Here is a 24,074-nt window from a genome sequence, read left to right on the forward strand (position 1 = left end):
GAGTTAGTGCAAAAAGGGTCAATGCAGATAGTTAAATAGTTAACCAATAGCTACCCGGACTAACTATTTATCAGTCTTATGGCTTGTGGGTAGAAGCTGTTCAGGGTCCTGTTGGTTCCAGACTTGGTGCATCGTACCACTTGCTGTGCGGCAGCAGAGAGAACAGACTATGAGTTGGGTGACTGGAGTCTGACCATTTTTAGGGCCTTCCTCTGACACCGCCTGGTATAGAGGTCCTGGATGGCAGGAAGCTTGGCCCCAGTGATGTACTGGGCCGTACACACTAACCTCTGTAGCACCTTGCAGTCGAATGCCACGCAGTTGCCATACCAAGTGGTGAAGCAGCCAGTCAAGATGCTCTCAATGGTGCACACAGCTCTACCCACGCAATCCCAGTCCATCCAATCAGAGAAGTTGTACTTGCCTAATGATATACAGGAATATAGCAGTGGCTGCCATGTCCATTGAACTAGAGTCCACACCATTTCCCCATTCCCAAATGTTTTGATCAGGGCATCAGACTCCCGATATGAAGCACGTCAACCGCATTGCCTTTATTCAACCAGGTTTGCTGAGAACACATTCGCTTTCGGAACAACGACCCGAGTGCCAGACACTGAAGGACCAGGTTCTGGAAATAACAGGCTGTTTCTTGGGTTGACTCATTCTCACATGTTGCTCACTAGTCTTCCTGTTGTGCCATTGCTGAAGGTTGTGTAAACCCTAACCAATGATCTATTCTGAAGAATGGCAACAAAGTCTACTGTAAATAGCACAAAAAAAAAGAGGCCATAATTAAGCTTAATTTACCCAATAGTAAATGTGTAGTAAGGATAATGTGTGTTTGTTTGAAGCAATGCTGTGCAAAGAATACACTCTAAAATTAGGTTGAGTTGATGGAGGCTCTGAGTAGCCAATGTGGAGCCAACAGGAAGTAACACTCCAGAGATGACTCTTCTAGAGACTAATCAGAAAAAGAAAATTTCACAAGATCATTGTTGCGGTAAATGGTTGTAGACCGAACCAAAGTTCTCCAACAGGAGACACCTATTCATAAAACACAACTTCCTGGAGGCCATTGTAGTCTCCTCATTGGAGGATTAAAGAGAAAACTGTCCTGAGTATACCAAACATTAGGAACACCTTCCTAATATTGAGTTGCGTTGCCCTCAGAACAGTCTCAATTCATCGGGGCATGGACTTTACAAGGTGTCGAAAGCGTTCCACAGGGATGCTGGCCCATGTTGACTCCAATGCTTCCCATAGTTGTGTCAAGTTGGCTGGATGTCCTTTGGGTGGTGGACCATGCTTGATACATATGGGAAACTGTTTAGTGTGAAAAAACCCAGCAGTGTTGCAGTTCTTGACAAACTTGTGCGCCTTGCACCTACTACCACACGTCGTTCAAAGGCACTTAAATGTTTTGTCTTGCCCATTCACCCTCAATGGCACACATACACAATCCATGTCTCAAGGCTTAAACATCTTTCTTTAACCTGTCTCTTCCCCTTCATCTACACTGCTTGAAGTGGATTTAACAAGTGACATCCTGCACAGCAGGAAATGCTAACTTTTTGTGTATTCAAGGTTCAAAAAAGGCTTCTAACATTTGATTTGGCCTAACTAAACAGTTATCAACCCTTACAAAAATGTCCATTCATTATGATCCACAAACATAATTCATATTTCCTGTTGCTGCAGGATTATGTTCATGCTGTGAGAAACTGGTCAAATTGAGTGTGTTTGAACAGGAGGGTGACGAGACAGAGGAAGGGTCCTGTCTGTGTCTGTGTGTGAGCGAGGCAGAAGACGAGCTCGTTCTGCACCTGACCTCTAGCAGGCACGCATGAGAAGACAATAGCCTGAGAGACAGAGAGGATGTGACATCATTGGCACGCGGAGGAACAATCCGTCTGCCATGACTTAGCCTAACATACACTTGAGGGGCATACTACAAAGTAGGATCAATGAGTTAGCCAGCTTAAATATTCTGAAATAACTTCCTATTTTTGACAAGATAAGTTTCAAATGGGCATGGTCTAATTGAGTTAATAACCAAAAACACTTATCTAAGTTTATCTTTCTTAAATGAACCACAAAATGTGTGATTATTTCTGGTTGTTAATCAAAGTTAGCTGGCTACCTCATTGATCGTGCTTTGTAGTATATCCCTGTGTACAGAGGTCACAGATAACACTAAAGAGGATACGGCCCTCTGCAAAACGAGACAATATTTCTGCTTTCTTCAAACAGAGAAGACAACCAAATTAAGATGTAACATCTTCACAACCGTGCACCTGTGATGTGTGACTAGGGTTGCACAATTCCCGGAACTTGGAATAAAGTCCCTGGTTTTCCAGAAATCCTGGTTGGAGGATCCCAGATTTCCTGCTCCTTCCCTCCTGATTCCGGGAATCCTCCAACCAGGATTTCGGAAGAAAACCAGGGAATTTATTGAAAGTTCCTGGAATTTTGTAACCCCTATGAGTGACAGAACATCAGGTAGTTGTAACACTAATGGGGAAGCCAAGCATCTCAGTCTCTATGGCAATAAATGGCCACACACAGTATTTTTAACCGCTAAGCTCCCCTCGGTGGCAGCTCTGTACATTAAAGCTGCCTAGCACCCCTCAACGTTAGTCAGCCTGACATGCTCACGGTACGAGAGAAACAGAAAGTACTTCCTTCAATCCCTTTAACTCGCCTTACTTACTACTCAAGCCCAATACACAGACACCAAGTACAGAAATCCACTTAAAATACCAAGTTTGGAAAGACGGAAGGAGACTGCAATAAAACGCACCACCTTCACTTCTACTATAGATAAACACACTCAAACCTAAAACAGCATAATTATAATTTCTGATATGTCACGACTTACTTTTACAGTTCCTTCAGAAAGTATTTACACCCCTTGACTTTCCCCCGCATTTTGTTTGTGTTACAAAGCGGGATTAATTGTAATTTTTTTTGTCAGCGATCTACACAAAATACTCTGTAATGTCAAAGTAAAAAAAATATAAAATAAAAATAAAGAGATTCATGAAAAATAAAACGGATATATCTTGATTAGATAAGTATTCAACCCCCTGAGCCAATACATGTTAGAATCACCTTTGACAGCGATTACAGCTGTCAGTCTTTCTCGGTAAGTCTCTAAGATCTTTGCACACCCGGATTGTACAATATTTGCCCATTATTCTTTTAAAAAATTCTTCAAGCTCTGTCAAGTTGGTTGTTGATCATTGCTAGACAGCCGTTTTCAAGTATTGCCATAGATTTAAGTCAAAACTTTAACTAGGCCACTCAGGAATATTCAATGTCGTCTTGGTAAGCAACTGCAGTGTATATCTGGCCTTGTGTTTTAGGTAATTGTCCTACTGAAAGATGAATTTGTCTTCCATTGTCTGTTGGAAAGCGGACTGAACCAGGTTTTCCTCAAGGATTTTGCCTGTGCTTAGCTCTATTCCGTTTCTTTTTATCCTAAATAACTCCCTAGTGCTCGCCGATGACAAGCTTACCCATAACATGGTGCAGCCATCACCATGCTTGGAAATATGAAGAGTGGTACTCAGTGATGTGTTGTGTTGGATTTGCCCCAAACATAACGCTTTTGTATTCAGGACAAAAAAGGTAATTTCTTTGCCACATTTTTTGCAGGATTACTTTAGTGGATGCACATTTTGGAATATTTGTATTCTGTACAGGATTCCTTATTTTCACTCTGTCATTTATGTTAGTATTGTGGAGTAACTCCTATCACAGCCATTAAACTCTGTAACGGTTTTAAAATACTGCCATTCATTCCAATTAGACTGGGTTGGATTTCTCCCTGACCAATATGGCTGCCATTTTTCACCCCATTCTGGAACTTTGAGGGTTTATGACATAGAGATCCTATTAAATTACTAGAGGTGCTATGAGTACCGAAAGTATTCACACCCCTTGACAATCTCCCGAGTGGCGCAGTGGTCTAAGGCACTCCATCGCAGTGCTAGCTGTGCCACTAGAGATCCTGGTTTGAATCCAGGCTCTGTCGTAGCCGGCCGTGACCGGGAGTCCCATGGGGCGGCGCACAATTGGCCCAGCGTCGTCCAGGGTAGGGGAGGGAATGGCTGGCAGGGATGTAGCTCAGTTGGTAGAGCATGGCGTTTGCAACGCCAGGGTTGTGGGTTCGATTCCCAGTATGAAAAATTAAAAAAATAATGTATGCACTCACTAACTGTAAGTCGCTTTGGATAAGAGCGTCTGCTAAATGACTAAAATGTAAATGTAAAATGTTGACCTTTTCCAAATGTTGTTGTGTTACAGCCTGAATTTAAAATGGATTAAATTGAGATTTTGTGTCACTGATCTACACACAATACCCCATAATGTCACAGTGGAGTTATGTTTTTAGAAATATCCTTTGTAGCGCAGTTGGTAGAGCATGTAGCTTGTAATGCCAGGGTAGTGGGTTTCTGGGTTCGATTCCCGGGACCACCCATACGTAAAAATTTACGCACACATGACTAAGTCGCTTTGGATAAAAGCGACTGCTAAATATTATATATATTATATTAGTTCAGCAGCATTTGCTGCGCAGGATAACGAGGTAGCAGCCTGGCTCTGACTAAGTAAGCCCAGCGTAGAGAGATAGAAGACTGACTCTAGGGGGTTTAAAAACAAAAACTCCAGGTGAGAGTCGCCTGGCACTTACCCCTCCGTCGCGACAGCAAGCCTTCCCCTTTCTCCATGATAGAGTGAAGAGGGGGGGGGGGGGGGGGGTTGGGGGTTGAGGAGGGAGACGTCCCTGTAGTGCTGCTGCTGTTAGGGGTCCCAGGTGCAGAGGTCAACGAGGACAGGCTGGGAGCTGCTAGCGTTGTGTGGCTATGGTAGAGACGCTACGTCGCAGAGCGCTCTGTGAGTGAGGATCAGCTCTGTGTGTGTGACACTGGCCAACAGAGATGGCAGCAGCCACGCATCACAGCTCCCGATCCCTGATCATCAACTAATCTCTCGCGCTCTACTCTCTCTCTCTTTCTCTCACATGGGGGAGGAGCAGTGAGAGAGGGCGGGAGAAAGTGAGAGGAGAGTGAATGATTGAGAGATTAGTGAGAGAGAAAAGTAGGAGGAGAGAGAATGAGTGAGAGAGAAAAGTAGGAGGAGAGAGAATGAGTGAGAGAGAAAAGTAGGAGGAGAGAGAGAGAGATGTGCAGCTGATCCTCTATCTGTAAGCATCTAGCGCTCCATTACATCCCAAGCCGCTGAACAGAGTGAATATAGTTCTACTTCACAGGAAACACGAAGGATTTACATTCCAACGCACACATACACTGAAGACTGTGCAGCGCAGTACAGACACTTGCATCCTCAAAACACATTCTGTCCTAAATGGTAACCCACATTCTGTCCTAAATGGATGCAACAACAGGGTGATCAAATTAAGATCCTACGTCTGTATTGCAAGAATAATGCGAGTTAACAGAGTGGGGTATTGGATTTAAAAACATTATTATGAGTTTAACTGTCTTCTGTCTTTCAGTTGAAGTTGGATGTTCGGAGTATAGTAAGGGATGACTAGTGCACTCACTAATGTGTAATATTGGATTTGTCCCAAACATACCATTTTGTATTCAGGAAAAATAAAAAATTGCTTTGCCACATTTTTTGCAGGAATGATTTTAGTGCCTTGTTGCAAACAGGATGCATGTTTTGGAATATATTTTATTTTATACAGGCTTCCTTCTTTTCAAATTAGGTTAATATTGTGGAGTACCTACAATGTTATTGATCCATCTTCAGTTTTCTCCTTTCACAGCCATTAAACTCTGTAACTGTTTTAAAGTCACCATTGGCCTCATGGTGAAATCCCTGAGTGGTTTCCTTCCTCTCTGGCAACTGAGTTAGGAAGGACGCCTGTATCTTTGTAGTGACTGGGTGCATTGATACACTATTATTGCACACAGAGTGAGTCCGTGCAACTTATTATGTGACTTGTTAAGCACATTTTTACTCCTGAACTTATTTAGGCTTGCCATAACAAAGGGGTTGAATACTTATTGACGCACACAAAAAATAATAATACACTTTGATATTATGGGGCATTGTGTGTAGGCCAGTGACAAAAATGTCAATGTAATCCATTTGAAATTCAGGCTGTAACGCAACAAAATATGGAAAAAGTAAAGGGGTGTGAATACTTTCTGAAGGCACTGTATAAAGTGATCTATAACAGCACTTTGATCCGCGATGCTCCGATGCACATGGGATATCAGTTTAATTTATTTGACATTCAGAGGCTGAGCTACATCCTTGTATAGCTGAGGAGACAAAAATTTTACTTTGCTTGGGAAGTAATCTACTTCTGTCACTATCAATTGATTAAGCTATTCACTTTCTGTTCAATAGAAGATGTTTAAACCCAGACAGCTTTTGTGTTGGGTTAAGCCACAGAAGAAGAGTAGCCAGCAGTTAACGTCTTAAGGATCTGACCCTTTTTTCAATTTTCGCCTAAAATGACATACCCAAATCTATCTGCCTGTAGCTCAGGACCTGAAGCAAGGATATGCATATTCTTGATACCATTTGAAAGGAAACACTTTGAAGTTTGTGGAAATTTGAAATTAACGTAGGATAATATAACACATTAGATCTGGTAGAAGATAATACAAACAACAAAACATGCGTTTTCGTTATGTATTTATTATCATCTTTGAAATGCAAGAGGAAGGCCACAATATAATATTGCAGTTTAGGCGCAATTTAGATGTTGGCCACTAGATGGCGGCAGTGTGTGTGTGCAACGTTTCAGATTGATCCAGTGAAGCATTGCAATACTAGACTATTTTGTATCAAGTCTGCCCAAATGTGCCGAATTCGTCAATTGATAAATTTTCAAGTACATAACTATAGAGAACATACAAAAATGATATGGTAATACAAAATGTAAGTTTACACACTCCCAGGAATGTCATACATAATGGATCATTAGCTTATACACTAACTTTCACCTATCTAGATGGCCGGGCGGGTTGGGTGTGGAGCCAGAGACAGCAGGGGTTCAAACTGTAGAACCCAGTTCCTACATTTGAATATTAAAATTGATTTTATCAAACAAAACTATGCTACATTTTATCTCTGGGGCCCTTAGGATGACAAATCAGAGCAAGATTACTGAATGTAAGTACATTATTTACCTTCAGAGGTGAATGTATCAAACCAGTTGCCGTGATAAGTTTCTTGTTGTTGTGCACTCTCCTCAAACAATAGCATGGTATATTTTCTCTGTAATAGCTACTGTACATTTGACAGTTCAGTTTGATTAACAAGAATTTAAGCTTTCTCACCATATAAGACATGTCTATGTCTTGGAAAGTTTGCTGATACTTACAACAGTGATGCTAATCACATTAGCGCACGTTAGCTCAACCGTCCCGTATACGGGACACCGATCCCGTAGAGGATAAAGCTTACATTTTCTTCTGCATCGGTAGGCCTACTCTCTCTGGGGTGGAAAGATAGTCCTACATTTTGAAAGTACCATGCTCAGATTCCTAATGACTTCTCAGATGTAATTATTTGCAAACAGGGACAGTTTCGTTACAAAACAAGACACACTGATTTGGCAAGGGAGAAATATGATAAGACGTACACATACACCTATCTCTCTGTCCATTCTTAGCCTGTAATTTCAGTAATTTGTGTGGTATCAAAAAATATTCTGCTGATATGTAAAATTACGTAGAATTGCAAGACATTTTTATTAAAAAAAACAGATTTTTCTCGGACCTGTAAATACGACGATAGATTCATGCAATGCTTCTACTATAAAGGAGATCTTTCCACTCCTACTCTTGTCCACGGTGGTCTGTGAACCCACAACCTTCTGGCCCGCAGCCCTGTGCGCTATCAACATTCCTGTGTTGCCATGCAACGCTTACAGGATTACCTAGAACAGTTTCTAAAACTGCCGTGGGGCTCTGGTCTGTCCAGGAAGTGAGGGTAAACTGTAGGCATGTTCTATGCTATCCACTTTATGTTTAAAGCTTGGGTATAAGGGAGCTTGGGTCACTTCTTTTATTTAAAGCGTTCAGGGAGGGTTTAGGTCAAATATATTTAGCTGAAGGGAGGGCCATCCATTTTCATTTGAGAGGAGGTCCGCTTTTCTCCATGTAACCCTTATTATGAATAACGTTCACTCCCTAAGGACTTTTTCATCTGACTTTTCAAGCACAATGGCTGTCAATGAGAGTGACGTGAGACCCCAGAGCTCCTAGAAAGAGTTTTGACAAATCTGGTGTAAGATTTAGAATAAAAATGGGTGCCGAGATGCCAAAATGGTGGACTGACTTGGCAAGCTTTGCACCTATCTCCAGGTATAGAGAGAGAAAGCATGGTGACTGTAAATGCCCACGTCCACTGCCAATTAATCATCTCCCTAAGACCATGTGAACTAGGCAGTAAATCACTTAACCAGATTAGCCAAATCCTGTCCTTTTTATAAAACACACCGTGGAACTCTGTCCTCTGGTAGGACTGGCAATGGCCTATGGTGGTCACTGGTCAGAGACTAACAGTAGTACTAAAACCCCGTACAGTCACTGGGATAAAACTGACTGCATCTTAGTGTCCTAGGGCTGTCCCCGACAAAGAAAAAAATCTTAGTCAACCGAGAGTCATCCTGTTCGATTGGTCTAAATGTTTAAACTATTTTTTTTTTCTTCATATATAGACAGACACACCCTATGTGTTTGAATAAAATCAACTACATATGCACTGAGCTTGTCTGATGCTTTAAGCACGCCGTTTGATTATATAATTAAGACACACAAATGACTCAAGAAAGAGCCCGATGGTCACGCTGTGCTAAAACAAAATGACAGCAAGTGCCTGTGTGACTGCCGCACGTTGTCTCGCTCTCCTCCCTGCTGCAGCGAACAGACACCACAGCACAGCAAGTGTGCTGAAGCTGCGACATCATATGAAAAAATGCATGCACTCACTAACTGTAAGTCGCTCTGGATAAGAGCGTCTGCTAAATGACTAAAATGTAAATATATATGGATGATTTATAAAGCCAGGCACATTTAACAGTTAGGTGATTGACTACAGACCTAATTAAGTTGGGGTTTCCTCTCTCCTCAATTTTCTTACACAATTAGGCTTAAGGCTGTTTCCTCGTCTCTGCTGCTGCCTCCGCCACATTGTTCTCAAATCACAATATGCTGGTTAATGTAGCTGTTATGCACATAGCAACATAGGGAAAGGTGCCAATTCTACGTCGCACTGAAGATTATGTGTCAGAACCGTGGACAGTGACTGTATCCAACGCGGGAGAAAGCGCATTTGTTATAAAATAATATTAGATTTATTAGTGTTGCACCATTATTTTTTACATAATATAAACCATATACAATTTCAGTATCACATGTCTTAGTGTGATGGACTGTACCATCCCTGTGGCCTCTGCAATGGATTAGACCATTGAGACAGGTGTGAATCAGACAGGTGTCTTGTGCACCATAAAAAAAATAATCTATATGTGACTGCTCGACTAAAGAAATCAACAGCCTATCGACCAAACAATCGACCAGTCAACTAAATGGGGTCAGCCCTATGATTTCCCCTCTAAAAGTGGCCTTGGATGACCTAGCTACATTTTGTCATTGGAGCAAAGCTGAGGAGAGTTTGATTGTCAACCTTAAGCATAGGTTGTGCTGCATTCTGATTGAAATATCATAGAAAGTCCTGAGAGAGTCTAAAGAGGGATACAACGGATGCTATGGTGACTAGAGGGAGCGAGCTAGGCTCACTGGGGCTCAGTAAGGTCTGTTGTGCTCTGTGAAGCCGTGAGCTTTTAAAAGACCTTCGCGTAAACATCACTGTTGTCCATTACGCAACAGGGGTGGAGGAGATGTGTGTGTGTGTGAGAGAGCGATAGTGAGTGAGAGAGGGAGAGATAGTGAGTGAGAGAGAGAGAGAGAGAGAGAGATAGTGAGTGAGAGAAGCGGCAGCTTCTACTATAAAGTAGATACATAGGCTAACGCATATCATCCCACAACTCTTGTTTGTAATGTCTCCATTGTGATGCAACTGAATGGATCCCAGGCAGTAGGACAGTCTGTTTTGATTCCTCTCTGTCAGAGAGAGATGTTCATTTAACCGGAACACTTTCAACACAGTACCAATCACCCCAAGTCAGGTAGAATAGAAAGCGCCCCAATTCTGGCAGACAGGAGAATGGTAATTCGTTTGTTTTGCCTAATGGTCCACTCTTCTCTGCGCACATACAGTGCATTCAGAAAGTATTCAGACCCCTTCACTTTTTCCACATTTTGTTACGTTACGTTTTTTTTTCTTCCCCTCATCAATCTACACACAATACCCCATAATGACAAAGCAAAAACAGGTTTTTAGAAATGTTTGCAAAAAAAACGGAAATAATACATTTACATAAGTATTCAGAACCTTTACTCAGTCCTTTGTTGAAGCACATTGGCAGCGATTACAGGCTTGAGTCTTCTTGGGTATGACGCTACAAGCTTGGCACTGTAGGTAACTCATTGTTGTTATAGTTTCCTCTTAGAGAAATGCTCACGAACTGGCTTGGCTATGAATAGCTTTTTTTGTGGCCTTCCGTTGTGAAAGAAATGCTACCATGGAACATCGTACAGAACATTGCATGATTTTATTTCATTTGTTAAATTAAAAAGACGATGTTATCTTTCGTCACACACACAGTACTTACAAATCTCACACACATTCACACGATTAAAGTAATAAATCAATAAAATGGTCCAACTTTACCAATATCCTTTTAAGTCATGACTGACTTGAAATGAATGCCTGCAACCTCAACTGACTTTTAGGGCTCTGTTTTAACAAACCTAATGCAATGGTAAATCCAAGCGCTGGCGGTAGTGCTAAAGGTTATGGGTGTGTCAGAAATATTTGTGCTATGTTCACAACCAGAATTGCGGGAGCAGTAGCTGGCACGAAAAGGGCTGGGTTTTGATGAATAAAAACAGGTTGAAGGTGTGTCAAGGCTTGACCCCTTCATTGGCCAATCAGAATGTGCTCCATGGCTAAATGTGTTCATTGGCCAATCAGAATGTGCTCCATGGCTAAATATGTGGTTGCTTCAAGTTGTGTATTTACGTTGTTGTCATCAACTCCAATCTTAGTCCGTTAAAGCCTAGTTCGTTAAATAGCCCCATATTTGCTAAATTATATGTTGAACATGTTTGAAGATTTGCACTTCTCCAGAAATAGCAGATGTAATTGCATTGCATTCTCAACATAAACCCATGGACAGTGAATCTTTCTAATAAGTTTGGTTTTTAATCAAATTAAACGAACATGTTTTTTAAACAACATAGTATTGGGTCAGAAACATGATATCATAAATTGCATCTCTCCTTCCATGAGCATATGGCAAAATGTACACACGTTGGCCTAAGGGCTCTTCGGCAGGAGGCATGGATGTTTGTCCTATCTACTGAAGATATTTAATAAACAATTATACAGTAATCATACAACATAGTTACAACAAACGTAGCCAAATCTATTTATTTTTATTGGCTTCAACATGAAAATATTTGTCTACACACATTGCATTCACATTTTTGAAAATGCACTGCATTTTTGGCAGTTAAGGTCCAACAGACGCCATTTTTTAAAACAAAATGATAAAAGGAAAACCAATATATATATATATTAACTTGATGTTCTTAAAACAGACTTCCCACAGCCACTACAACCTTTCATTCAATGGGCATCGCACATAGGCCTAATGAGTCCACACGAGTTGCATGGACAAAAAGTCTGTTGACTAATTTTAATAAAAGCATTGGTTATAGAATACTGATTGGGCTACTGTGCACCTCCGCTGGTAAAAACTGACGCCATAACCGAGCCCTTAGTAAGCAATGATTGAAATTGTGAAATAAAAGCAAAAAAAACGGTTGTTCCTTAAAACTTTAAATAATCCCTGGTACAGTCACACACTCAATACTTTATTTATAGATTTGACATAATTCCTCCCTTAACACTCTAAGGAGTTTGACACATACAGTACTGTTGGCTACAGTCTATCATTCATTCTCAATAGATTTGAATTAAAAGCAATTGACTGAAGAAGTAGTCCAGGCTCCTCCAGAGGGTGTCACTGTTCACACACACACACACACACACACTTTTTAAATTAGAGATCCTCCTTGATATCGGTGAAAAGTATGATAGCACCATCTAAATCACAAAAACAATACTTTTTGGCCACGGTTGGCCTCTCAATATGAACCAAAGTCCACTTCCTAACCGCAGTTGCCGAAGCAATGAACAGGGATTTGATCATGCTCAAGTAGGAACCAGGTGTTTTCCAGTTGCCTATTTATAAATGCCAGAACCCATGGTTATGTTTAGCAGCCAAAGCAAGCTGCAGGCTGACCACTTTAATAACTGACGGAATGGACTGAGTGAATCAGCAAATGTCCTAGGACTCGAACTAATGGATGCACCTCTCTAAGAGATACACTATATATATAAAAAAGTATGTGGACACCCCTTCAAATTAGTGGATTCGGCTATTTCAGCCACACCGTTGCTGACAGGTGTATAAAAATCGAGCACACAGCCATGCAATCTTCATAGACAAACATGGCAGTAGAATGGCCCGTACTGAAGAGCTCAGTGACTTTCAACGTGGCACCGTCATAGGATGTCAAACGTCTAGGAGCAACAACGGCTCAGCCGCGAAGTGGTAGGCCACACAAGCTCACAGAACGGACCGCGGAGTGCTGAAGAGCATAAACAAATTGCCTGTCCTCGGTTGCAACACTCACTATCGAATTCCAAACTGCCTCTGGAAGCAACGTCAGCACAAGAACTGTTCGTTGGGAGCTTCATGAAACGGGTTTCCATGGCCGAGCAGCCGCACACAAGCCTAAGATCACCATGCGCATTGCCAAGCGTCAGCTGGAGTGGTGTAAAGCTCACCGCCATTGGACTCTGGAGCAGTGAAAAACGCGTTCTCTGGAGTGATGAATCAGGCTTCACTATCTGGCTGTCCGACAGACGAATCTGGGTTTGGCAGATGGCAGGAGAACGCTACCTGCCCCAATGCATAATGCCAACTGTAAAGTTTGGTGGATGAGGAATAATGGTTCGGGCTAAGGGAAATCTTAACGCTACAGCATTACATTACATTTACATTTTAGTCATTTAGCAGACGCTCTTATCCAGAGCGACTTACAGTTAGTGAGTGCATAAAAAAAAAAATCATACTGGCCCCCCGTGGGAATCGAACCCACAACCCTGCCGTTGTAAGCGCCATGCTCTACCAACTGAGCTACACAGGACCTGATGTTGCAATGACATTGTAGACGATGCTGTGCTTCCAACTTTGTGGCAACAGTTTGGACAATGCCCCCGTGCACAAAGCGAGGTCCATACAGAAATGGTTGGTCGAGATCGGTGTGGAAGAACTTGACTGGCCTGCACAGAGCCCTGACCTCAACCTCATCGAACACCTTTGTGATGAATTGGAACGCCGACTGCGAGCCAGGCCTAATCGCGCAACATCAGTGCCCGACCTCACTAATGCTCGTAGCTGAATGGAAGCAAGTCCCCGCAGCAATGTTCCAACATCTAGTGGAAAGCCTTCCCAGAAGAGTGGAGGCTGTTATAGCAGCAAAGGCGGGACCAACTCCATATTAATGCCCATGATTTTGGAATGAGATGGGTGGTCCTCTGTAGCTCAATTGGTAGAGCATGGCGCTTGTAACGCCAGGGTAGTGGGTTCGATCCCCGGGACCACCCATACGTACAAATGTATGCACATATGACTGTAAATCGCTTTGGATAAAAGCGTCTGCTAAATGGCATATTATTATTATTATTATGTTAGACAAGGAGGTGTCCACATACCTTTGGTCACAAAGTGTATGAACTTGGTAAACTAAGGCAACAAACAAGACTTGGATACAGTTTACTCTTCATTTGGTTGCATTATCCACATTCAGTGGTACTCATTAGCGGGCCTAAAGGATGTCAAAGCTACTACCTAATGCCTTACATCACTTCAACGTTCTCTTGTTTTCCCAACTCAAAACTATCCAGTGAGAATGAACTACAGAAGAACGGCAATAATGTCGATCTAACTTAGTGGTAATGGCAGTGTGTGTACTGTCGACATTATTTAAAATGCAGTTAAAGCCATGCACACTTTTTGTTATAGAAAAACAACAACATTTGATGTTTTAAGTCCACAACAATGCTTAAACCACATCAGGAGATCACTCATGAGTTTGCAAAACAAATTGGATTGATGGCTACTTTGTAGTTAACATTTAATTGAGAAGGTTATCATTAGCATCATGGCTAACGGCTACAAAAAAAAATGGAGACTAGATATACGAGCGCACCGCACACACACACAGACTGGGGCATTCCTGTGCTGTTTCAGAAAGTTGCAGGAAAATAGGAATCACTGATGCATTTTGTTCATGTCTTATGATTAAAAAAAGAAATTACACGCTACACGCTTCAGCACTCCACTAATCCACAAATTTGAAGTTCAAGCAGTGTGGACATAACAAAAGATCAAATAGAAACTAGACACAAAAGACGTGGATAGCTTGGCATCAGGCGGGAGTGAGATCATAGGGCCTCTGTAGGTAATTCAGAATTGAGAAATTGGTTGTTCTTAAATTTGACGTAGTTGTTGTCTGTTTCTTGTTGAGTAGTTATGGAATTGAAATGTGGTCCTGAAATAGTTTGAAGAGAGAGGGTAATAAGTGATTTAAAGCGGCGTAAACAAATTGAAGATCATTAAATTTGGTAAATATTCAAGAGTCATAATTTTATTTTTAATACATTTGCAAAAAAATCTAAAAACCTGTTTTCGCTTTGTCATTATGTGGTATTGTGTAGATTGATGAGGATTTTTTATTTTTTTTAAATCCATTTTAGAATAAAGCTGTAACGTGTTAAAAAATGTGGAAAAAGGGAAGGGGTCTGAATACTTTCCGAAAGCACTTCAGGACAGACACTTCAAAACCTTATTCCTTACGATTTATTTTTGGACTGTATTTTTTGCGTTTCTATGGGCTATAGTAGTAAAGGCCAAATTCAACATTTTAATAAAAGTATAATTTTTTTATACCTAAAGGGGTCCTAATATGTTTTATAAAATAGCTAAATTATCCATGGTATGACCATCTTAAGACAATCACATATGTTAGCTTAGTACACAGGAAATACAAAATCACTGACGAATTCTGTTCAAGTCTTCAATACATTTAGTTGATTCGCTACTAAAGGTCAATAAAAACAATTATATTGTTGAATTCCGTTGTAATGCCTAGATTCCGTGAGGGACCTAATTACCATATTATTGGTTCTATGTAGGCTCTATGTAGGCCTTATGACATTATAATTATAGTTATATGCAGGCTCTATGTAGGCCTTATGACATAGTAACGGTCCTATGTAGGCATTTTGACATAACAGTTCTATGTAGGCTCTATGTAGGCCTTATGACATAATAACAATTCTATGTAGGCTATATGTAGGCCTTATGACATAATAACAGTTCTATGTAGGCTCTATGTAGGCCTTATGACATAATAACAGTTTTATGTAGGCAGAGGGTTCAAGTGTTATCAAATGTAGATGCTCTGTCAATGAAATGAAGGCTATTGTTGAATATTTTCTACTCAGGGCAGGTTGTTACTGAGCCGTTGCCTGAGGATATAGCATGGAAACCAACTTGTGTTACATAGTACTGTGCCAGTGTGAGGGCCGAGGGGGGAACACGCAGGGTGCTTATCAGTGGTGCCACATTGCGGGTCAAGCGCCCAGGAGAGGGGCTTTGTGGGGCGTGTTCACGGGGCTTGGAAACAGGACGTGTGATTGGAGGAGGTCAATGAAGCTCTGACTCGTCCCAGGCTCTCAACCAATCCGTTAAACTGCTTTATTTTTTTATCAACTAGGCTTTTTACAAAACACACCAGTGATACAGAGCCTGTCAATCAAATGAGTGTGAAAGCATGAGTGCTGATGGTGTGGGGGCGAAGGCTAGAGGGTGGGCGCCCATTGCTCAGAGAACATAGATTTCCAGAGACTCTTCATTCACAACCGGCTCACACAACCGGCTTCCTGTGCAGTGCAAACGCTTCCCCTGAGGCAAACGAGTGAAAGAGGCCATGCTCCTCTTTTGACATGTGACTCCTTCCTTTCTCCTCCCTCCAACTGTAAACATACCCAAATGAACACATTGGATTACACAATCCTCAGTCCAGGACAGGCACTCAGAGGGACAACTCGGCTGAACCGTCTTCGGAATTCCAGAGATGGTGTGCGTGTGTTTAGAAAAGGCGCCATGCTCCGTGACTCCCAACGGGGCGTGGGATGACAGTTAGCCTGTCTGGAGTTGGGCTGTACTGCCTCAGAGTACACCTAGGAGCTGCTGTCGGAGCAAGCCGACCGCAGTACACAGTTCAGTAAAAACAACTAAAGAGTTGGGCAACACACACGCAGGGCATAGGAGCATGGAGGAATCACGCTGAACTCACTCAGGGAGGTCAGGGTCAGTTTTGAGGCAGAAGTGATCGTAGTTCCTACATCTATGTTCTGCTTCCTTCACGAGTTGTTGCAATACGCTCGGAAGTCATTATTTTATCAGTCGATATACCATATAATGCTAATGTACATAAGATAACTACTGTATTGTAAGATTTCCCAGGTTTACAACTAGAATAATCCATAAATGGAGCTGAATCTAAATGATTCCTTCTGAATTCGTCCAGTAGTCTCAAAAGACAACAACAGTCAGGCCATGCATGGCATGTCAGGAATGAAGGCTACGTAAAAAAAATATAAAAAAATAATAATCCTGGTTCTGCAGGTTTCAAATAGTAACCACTAGATTGTACAGCCGGCTCACAGTCTATAATTTGCTTGCATTGCCAAAAACGGAGTGATCTAGTAGTGAAAAAACACATTTGAGGTACTGTACTACACAGGTCTTCAGACACACAGTGTAAGCATGAGAGCAGAGGAAACAGGTTGGAAATACTGATTATGATCTAGAGAGCTATTTGATGCCATCTGCTTATTAACCAGTAATGGTAACTGCACAACTACAAAGCATGAGAGCTCCTAGGGTTAACAACACCACCACCACCACCACCACCACCACCACAGCAACACAGCCTGGCTTTAAACAATATCGGGCCTGGGAAAAAACAGGAAACACATGCCACGTCCCCATGGCAGTGCAGTGACCACCTGACCTGCAGAGACACACAGCACACCGAACACCTTTGATTTAATTTATGTACAGTTTGGTACAGAACGTTCACCTATGTCCATTATAGCCAATTCATGTCAAGGCCATACACAAGCATGGTAAAATCAACCAGTTCCAACCTAACGTTACATTCATCCAACTGCATTGTTTTTCAAGTCCACTGAGCAAACAGGCCATCAGCACAGATTACTTTGGTCAATGTGAATTCCAGTTGGACGAACATGAAGAAAGCCTCTGCTTCTCATTCAGAGAGAACTAAATTCAGCTCAGCTCAAAATTCAGTTTTAATTAAGTTGTGTTTCTAAACCACAGGACACGGAAGGACAGTTTTGTCTAAATCAGTTTTTGAAAGGTCAACAACCATTTATTATTTTCAAAAGATGCCTGTTTATAGCAAAGGCTAAGTCTTTTCCAATCCAAGGTTGAATGAAACTAGCCAGGCTGTTTAGTTTGGCTGGATAGTGCAATATGCTAAAAGCACGATGGCTTTAGCTTTCTAAACTTGAGTGAGATGCTTAAGTGCATGCTACATCTGAAATGGTTTACTCCTACCCTGTTATTCAATGTGTTTTTTTTACTTCTTTTCTGTTGCACTCAGGAATAATTTGACACAGATGTCAGGTTGTGTTCCATTCCAGTTTTAAATAGTCCTAAAGACAGAGGGAGAGGTAGATAAAACAATCTGCAGACAAAGACAGAGACATAGACACAGACAGACCGACAGAGACAGACAGACCGACACAGAGACACAGACAGACAGACAGAGACAGACCGACAGACCAACAGAGACAGAGACACAGACAGACAGACCGACACAGAGACACAGACAGACCGACAGAGACAGACCAACAGAGACAGACAGAAACAGAGACAGACAGAAACAGACACACAAACAGACAGACCGACACAGAGACACAGACAGACAGACAAGAGGTATTGCTTGCCTTCCCTCCAATATCTGCTGGGGCTTTGAGCACAACAAAGGTATTGGGGTAAAGACCATAGACGCAAACAACTAGAGCAGAGGTCATGATTGTCTCAAATGTCCCCATGTTTTTCATCTAACCAAAGTCTAGTATTGTTATTATGGAGAGTGATTCACTATTATACAGGTACTAAAAAGCAGGAACCAGACCCATTACAGATCACTCTGAGGGGGTGGGATCTCAACTCTCCCCACAGACAACCAACGGGAAGCCAACAACTAGACCAATCAATAACGTTGACCGCTATCCGACTCTCCCTCTCTTTCTGGCAGTCTCAGAGTCAACAACGTCAATGCATGGGTTTCAAACCCGGCCACGACCGTCTGCGCCACACAGACAGACCCCTGCCAGAGAGCTGATATAACCAGCCATAATGGACGCCACTCTTCTTCCCAGTCATCTAATCTCACACAGTGGGCGGCCATAATTGCGCGCCGCGGTGGAAATTAAGAGGAGGAACCTGATTGGCCCTCACCTTGTGAAACAGTGGAAAAACAAAAACAACAGCAACGGTTTGGCACAACAATGGGGGCTGTGTGTAGTCCGTTAGGACAGACTTGTGGGAAGACTCAGACATTCCTAATGACATTCCCTTGTTAGGGCTTGTTATTCAGAGTTGGCTCTGGTTCACGGGAGAATTGATGATGATGGTGATTTGCAGTGGAACAGCATCCCTGTGGTAAGCTGTATTGTAGCAACGTATTGTAGTGTGTAGCAACATGCTAACAGAACAGTCTGAATTAGAGAAAATGTATCATTATGTCCCTGGATGCTAAGGCTAATTTTTTCTGACAGTGTGACTGTGGAGAGACTGAGATGTTACCCCACTCTTTTTTTTTTTTTGTCATTTAGCAGCCGCTCTTATCCAGAGCGACTTACAGGAGCAATTAGGGTTAAGTGCCTTGCTTAAGGGCACATCGACTGATTTTTCACCTAGTCGGCTCGGGGATTAGAACCAGCAACCTTTCGGTTACTGGCACAACGCTCTTACCCACTAAGCTACCTGCCGCCCACCTGACCTGACAATACACAACCATGTCCATTCAATATACACCTGATAACAAAACACAGCCAAAACCAAACTGCAGAGTCATCTGATATGACAAAACACAGCCAAAACCAAACTACAGCGTCACCTGATATGACAAAACACAGCCAAAACCAAACTACAGCGTCACCTGATATGACAATACACAGCCAAAACCAAACTACAGCGTCACCTGATATGACAAAACACAGCCAAAACCAAACTACAGAGTCACCTGATATGACAAAACACAGCCAAAACCAAACTACAGTCACCTGATATGACAAAACACAGCCAAAACCAAACTACAGAGTCACCTGATATGACAAAACACAGCCAAAACCAAACTACAGTCACCTGATATGACAAAACACAGCCAAAACCAAACTACAGAGTCACCTGATATGACAAAACACAGCCAAAACCAAACTGCAGAGTCACCTGATATGACAAAACACAGCCAAAACCAAACTGCAGAGTCACCTGATAATGTAAAACACAGCCAAAACCAAACTGCAGTCACCTGATATGACAAAACACAGCCAAAACCAAACTACAGAGTCACCTGATATGACAAAACACAGCCAAAACCAAACTACAGAGTCACATGATATGACAAAACACAGCCAAATCCAAACTACAGAGTCACATGATATGACAAAACCAAACTGCAGAGTCACCTGATATGACAAAACACAGCCAAAACCAAACTACAGAGTCACCTGATATGACAAAACACAGCCAAATCCAAACTACAGGGTCATTTTCAGCCGCAACAGCTACTCCAGCCCACAAGTCATGTGCTCATCTCCTTTGCAGGGTGGAGGGAGTAGGTTGTGTGGAGAGTGAAAGCCCCTCTCACCTGGGAAGGCCTCGTCTTCCTCTCTGAAGACATTGTCGTCGTTCACATCATCATCATCATCATCATCCTCCTCCTCCCGGGACTTCCTGCCATCCTTCACAGGAACCACTGTGAAGTTTGTAGGCATTTTCACACCATGTGCTTATCAGTGCTTTACCCGTCCCTCTCTTATCGTATCCTTGTTCCGTTCTGTTTCTCTCTCTCTCTCTCTGTGTTCTGTTGTCTGCTTTTGTTCTCTGAACCTCCTTCCCTCTCTCACTCTCTGTCCCTGTGGGCTCGTGCTCTGCCGTCGGTTCAAGGTTCTCAGTTTTCTCCCCTATCGCTTGGTTACTGTGGGCCCCATGTGACCAGCCCCCCTCTCCAAATAAGGAAGCACTGAACTGCCCCACCCTGTAGAGGCAGACTCGGCTCGACACATACTGTAACGTCAGGGTGTGTAGTGTGTATTACCCATTTCAGACGGAAGCTGTGGTATATTACCTGTAAAAAAATATGTTTATATGAGCCCCTTTCAAACAGCCCCTTATTCACCACTTATTTACTGGTTTACCCCCTTTATACATGTCAGTGTGTAACTGGCAAACTGGGAGTGGTGGAGGTTGTTGTTAAACCATGGGGGCTGGTTGCATTTCAAATTAGGGAGGAGTTAATCAATTAAACCTGCAGAGAAGCAGAGAACCATTCAATGCACCTGTATTTTGGTTACAGGGTGTGTGAAAATGCAGGAATCATGACTAGGTCTTTAGGTGGCTTTTAATTGGCCGTGTTTTCTACCCCCTCCCCCTTTCAGACATACCAACAAGCAGGTAAAAAGAAGCAGGCATGGTAAATTACTGGGATTTTGGTCTGGCATGAAAGGAATATACAGTGTTGTCTGCCCAGGGCTAGCTGCACAGTGCTGTCTGCCCAGGGCTAGCTGCACAGTGCTGTCTGTGTGAGAGCACAGAATAGGAAGCAGACTGCATTGATAATGGAGTTCCACTGATGGGAGTGGGCTGACATACTTCCTCTTTTTGGTCATCTGAACCACAAACACCCTCGCAGAGAGAGTTGGGCTGGGCCACACAGACACAAAACACACAGATGCAGCGAAAAGGGGGAAGGTTTGAAACATTAAAATCAAATACATTTTTACATTTACATTTAAGTCATTTAGCAGACGCTCTTATCCAGAGCGACTTACAAATTGGTGCATTCAACTTAGGATAGCCAGTGGGACAACCACCACTGGGGGAGGGGGGGATGTAGAAGGATTACTGTTGTGCTATTCCAGGTATTCCTTAAAAGAGGTGGGGTTTCAAGTGTCTCCGGAAGGTGGTCAGTGACTCCGCTGTCCTGGCGTCGTGGAGGAGCTTGTTCCACCATTGGGGTGCCAGAGCTACAGTTAATTGTCACACGCTTCATAGACAACAGGTGTAGACTAACAGTGAAATGCTTCCTGACGGGTCCTTTTCCAACAATACAGAGTTAAAGATAAAAAAATAGAAATAAAAAATAGAAATAATGTCAATACACCGAGTATACAAAACATTAGGAACACCTGCTCTTTCCATGACATAGATTGACAAGGTGAATGCAGGTGAAAGCTATGATTCCTTATTGATGAAGGTGGAGGAGACAGGTTAAATAAGGATTTTTAAGCCTTGAGACAATTGAGACATGTATGTGTGCCATTCAGAGGGTGAATGGGCAAGACAAAACATTTAAAGTGCCTTTGAACAGGGTATGGTAGTAGGTGCCAGGCGCACCGGTTTGAGTGTGTCAAGAACTGCAATGCTGCTGGGTTTTTCCCACTCAACAGTTTCCCGTGTGTATCAAGAATGCTCTTTTCCACCCTCAAAACACTAGCTTACTAGGAATTGTTTCATTATGCAGTGTACCATCTATAGCTATATATCGTATTTAGCTGCTATTTATGCACTTTTTATAAAAAACTTAAATAGCCAAACAATTAGGAAAAAAGTAGTCGGCTTGAGGATACATTCAGCCACTATTTATTGTTGAACGGGTTTTGTCTGGCTAATAGCCTACACAAATGGGCTGCAATATACTTAAGGTAAGGTTGCGGGCCAGACCGTTTTCTATGCTGAGTATTGCCAACCAAGACAGTCTTTCCTGAGACATTGTGCATTATATGTCCATTGCGCTGCACACAATTTAAACTTACTCTTGAATAATGCATGCCAAGATATACCAGAGATAAGAGACTGTTGATATTGCAACCACACGCCGGTTCACCAGTATGAACGAAATCGCAAACAGCTTTTTTTTGTTCAAGCCCTCAAGAACTGTTGTCTGCTAATGATGATCATCTGTTTGGATCTGCCAATTTACTGGCTGTCCAGTATCCTGACGACTTGTCCCCAGAACTTCCTATACAGTTAGTCTCTTTCCGTAACGTGTCGAGGCCGGTAATTAAGGAGAATGAGGCTCAATTAAAGGATGTTGCAGAACTGCTGTATTTGAAGCACCACTCCCTTCCGCCCAGTTTCCCTGATGTTGCTACGGCAATCAAGCTGTTTTTAACCATTCCTGTAACTGTCGCTTCTCGGAGAGATAGTTTTCTAAACTAAAACTCATAAAGAACTACCTAAGAAGCATTAGGCTCTCGGTCTGACATGCTCTTTTGAACACCTGAGTAAGCTCCACTCATTGCACTGTCGCTGTCGTAGCCTTGACAACGGCATTTGTTCACTGATATCCCCTCATACTTTCAATCAGTTTATTTTTCACTTTTTCAGTCACATTCCTGAAGCCCAAGAAACAAACACTTAGCTTCCTAGTACATATGGAAATTAAAGAGATTTACGATTGAGTTTTTGGAGGGTTATTATCCAAATGATTTATTAAATTTAAAAAATTGACATTGATGACAACAGGCGCATGGGCCCCCAGAGCTCGTGTGCCCCCCCCCCCCGGATGTGTAGCTACAGATAACTAGCACTGCATAAAATTTTGTGAGTAGTTGACTCAAAGAGAGAGAAAGACAATAGTTGAACAGTTTAACTAATTAATTTCTTCCAAAATTAAGGAGAAGTAAGAGCGAGAGAGATTGTATTTTTTTTTTTTCAGTTTCACTTACTTAGCTAGCAAATGCAGCTAGCTAGTTTAGCCTACTAAAACACCCTGCTCAAACAGAGGGATGCTATGTTAGCTAGCTGGCTATGACTATCCAACACAACACTGGAACTCTTCCAAGTCAAGGTAAGCTTTTGGTTTTACTAATTTATTGCCACCGGGGCCCGCCGGTGTAACTGCTTACTGACTGTACACTGTAACGTTACTGCATGATTGTAGCGGGTTTACTAACGCGCTAGTTCTATTAACTATGTTGACTATGACGTTACTTTAGCTAATATGGTGACAATGATGTAGGCTGTGTGTAGCGGTTATGATATGGTTTGTATTGGAAAGTTTGATGTGTTGTGCATTGAAGTCCACAAGCGAAGGGAAAAGGTGAGAGGAGGAGAGCGCATAGATGCGAGAAAGAATACAACATGGCTGCTATGAAAGTGAACAGTGTTTTCTGCGTTATCAGGGGTGTATTCATTCCGCCGATTCTGTTGAAAAATGTTTCTTAAACGGAAGCAAACGGAACAAAACGGGGATAAACATACCTGAATTTGACCAATAGAAACTCTCGATTGCAACTGTTAGACTAATGATTATCCCCTATGTCAGCTAGATGCAGGCAAGAGTGTGCAAGGCGTTATTGAATGTGTCACTGTCTGTCCATGTGTCACTGTCTGTCACCTCCATTTTTTCTCTCGACCTGTTTGCAACTACGTTGGAAACTTTCATTCATAGGCTAGGTTGTAGCAACCTCATGATGGGTATAGGGAACATGTGAGTATCATGTAGTAGCCTAAACCTATCGATGTTACATTGAACTGGGTGAATGGAATATGA

General features: G+C 42.2%; 1 protein-coding gene across 5 annotated transcripts in view; it reads right to left on the minus strand.

Annotated features, from left to right (window-relative positions):
* LOC121549719 (solute carrier family 12 member 7-like) overlaps positions 1-24,074 on the minus strand; it is a 94,454-nt gene that overhangs the window by 60,543 nt on the left and 9,837 nt on the right. Inside the window, exon 1 of one of the 5 annotated variants that reach the window (XM_045210403.1) lies at positions 20,166-20,466. The exons of the other annotated variants lie outside the window; for them this stretch is intronic. Within the exon in view, the coding sequence (XP_045066338.1) occupies positions 20,166-20,292 (127 nt within the window). The 5' untranslated portion in view covers positions 20,293-20,466. Of the gene's footprint in view, positions 1-20,165; positions 20,467-24,074 lie in introns of those variants that run through there. 5 annotated transcript variants of the gene reach the window in all.

This window comes from Coregonus clupeaformis, chromosome 34 (assembly GCF_020615455.1).
Source record: "Coregonus clupeaformis isolate EN_2021a chromosome 34, ASM2061545v1, whole genome shotgun sequence".
NCBI classification, from domain to species: domain Eukaryota; kingdom Metazoa; phylum Chordata; class Actinopteri; order Salmoniformes; family Salmonidae; genus Coregonus; species Coregonus clupeaformis.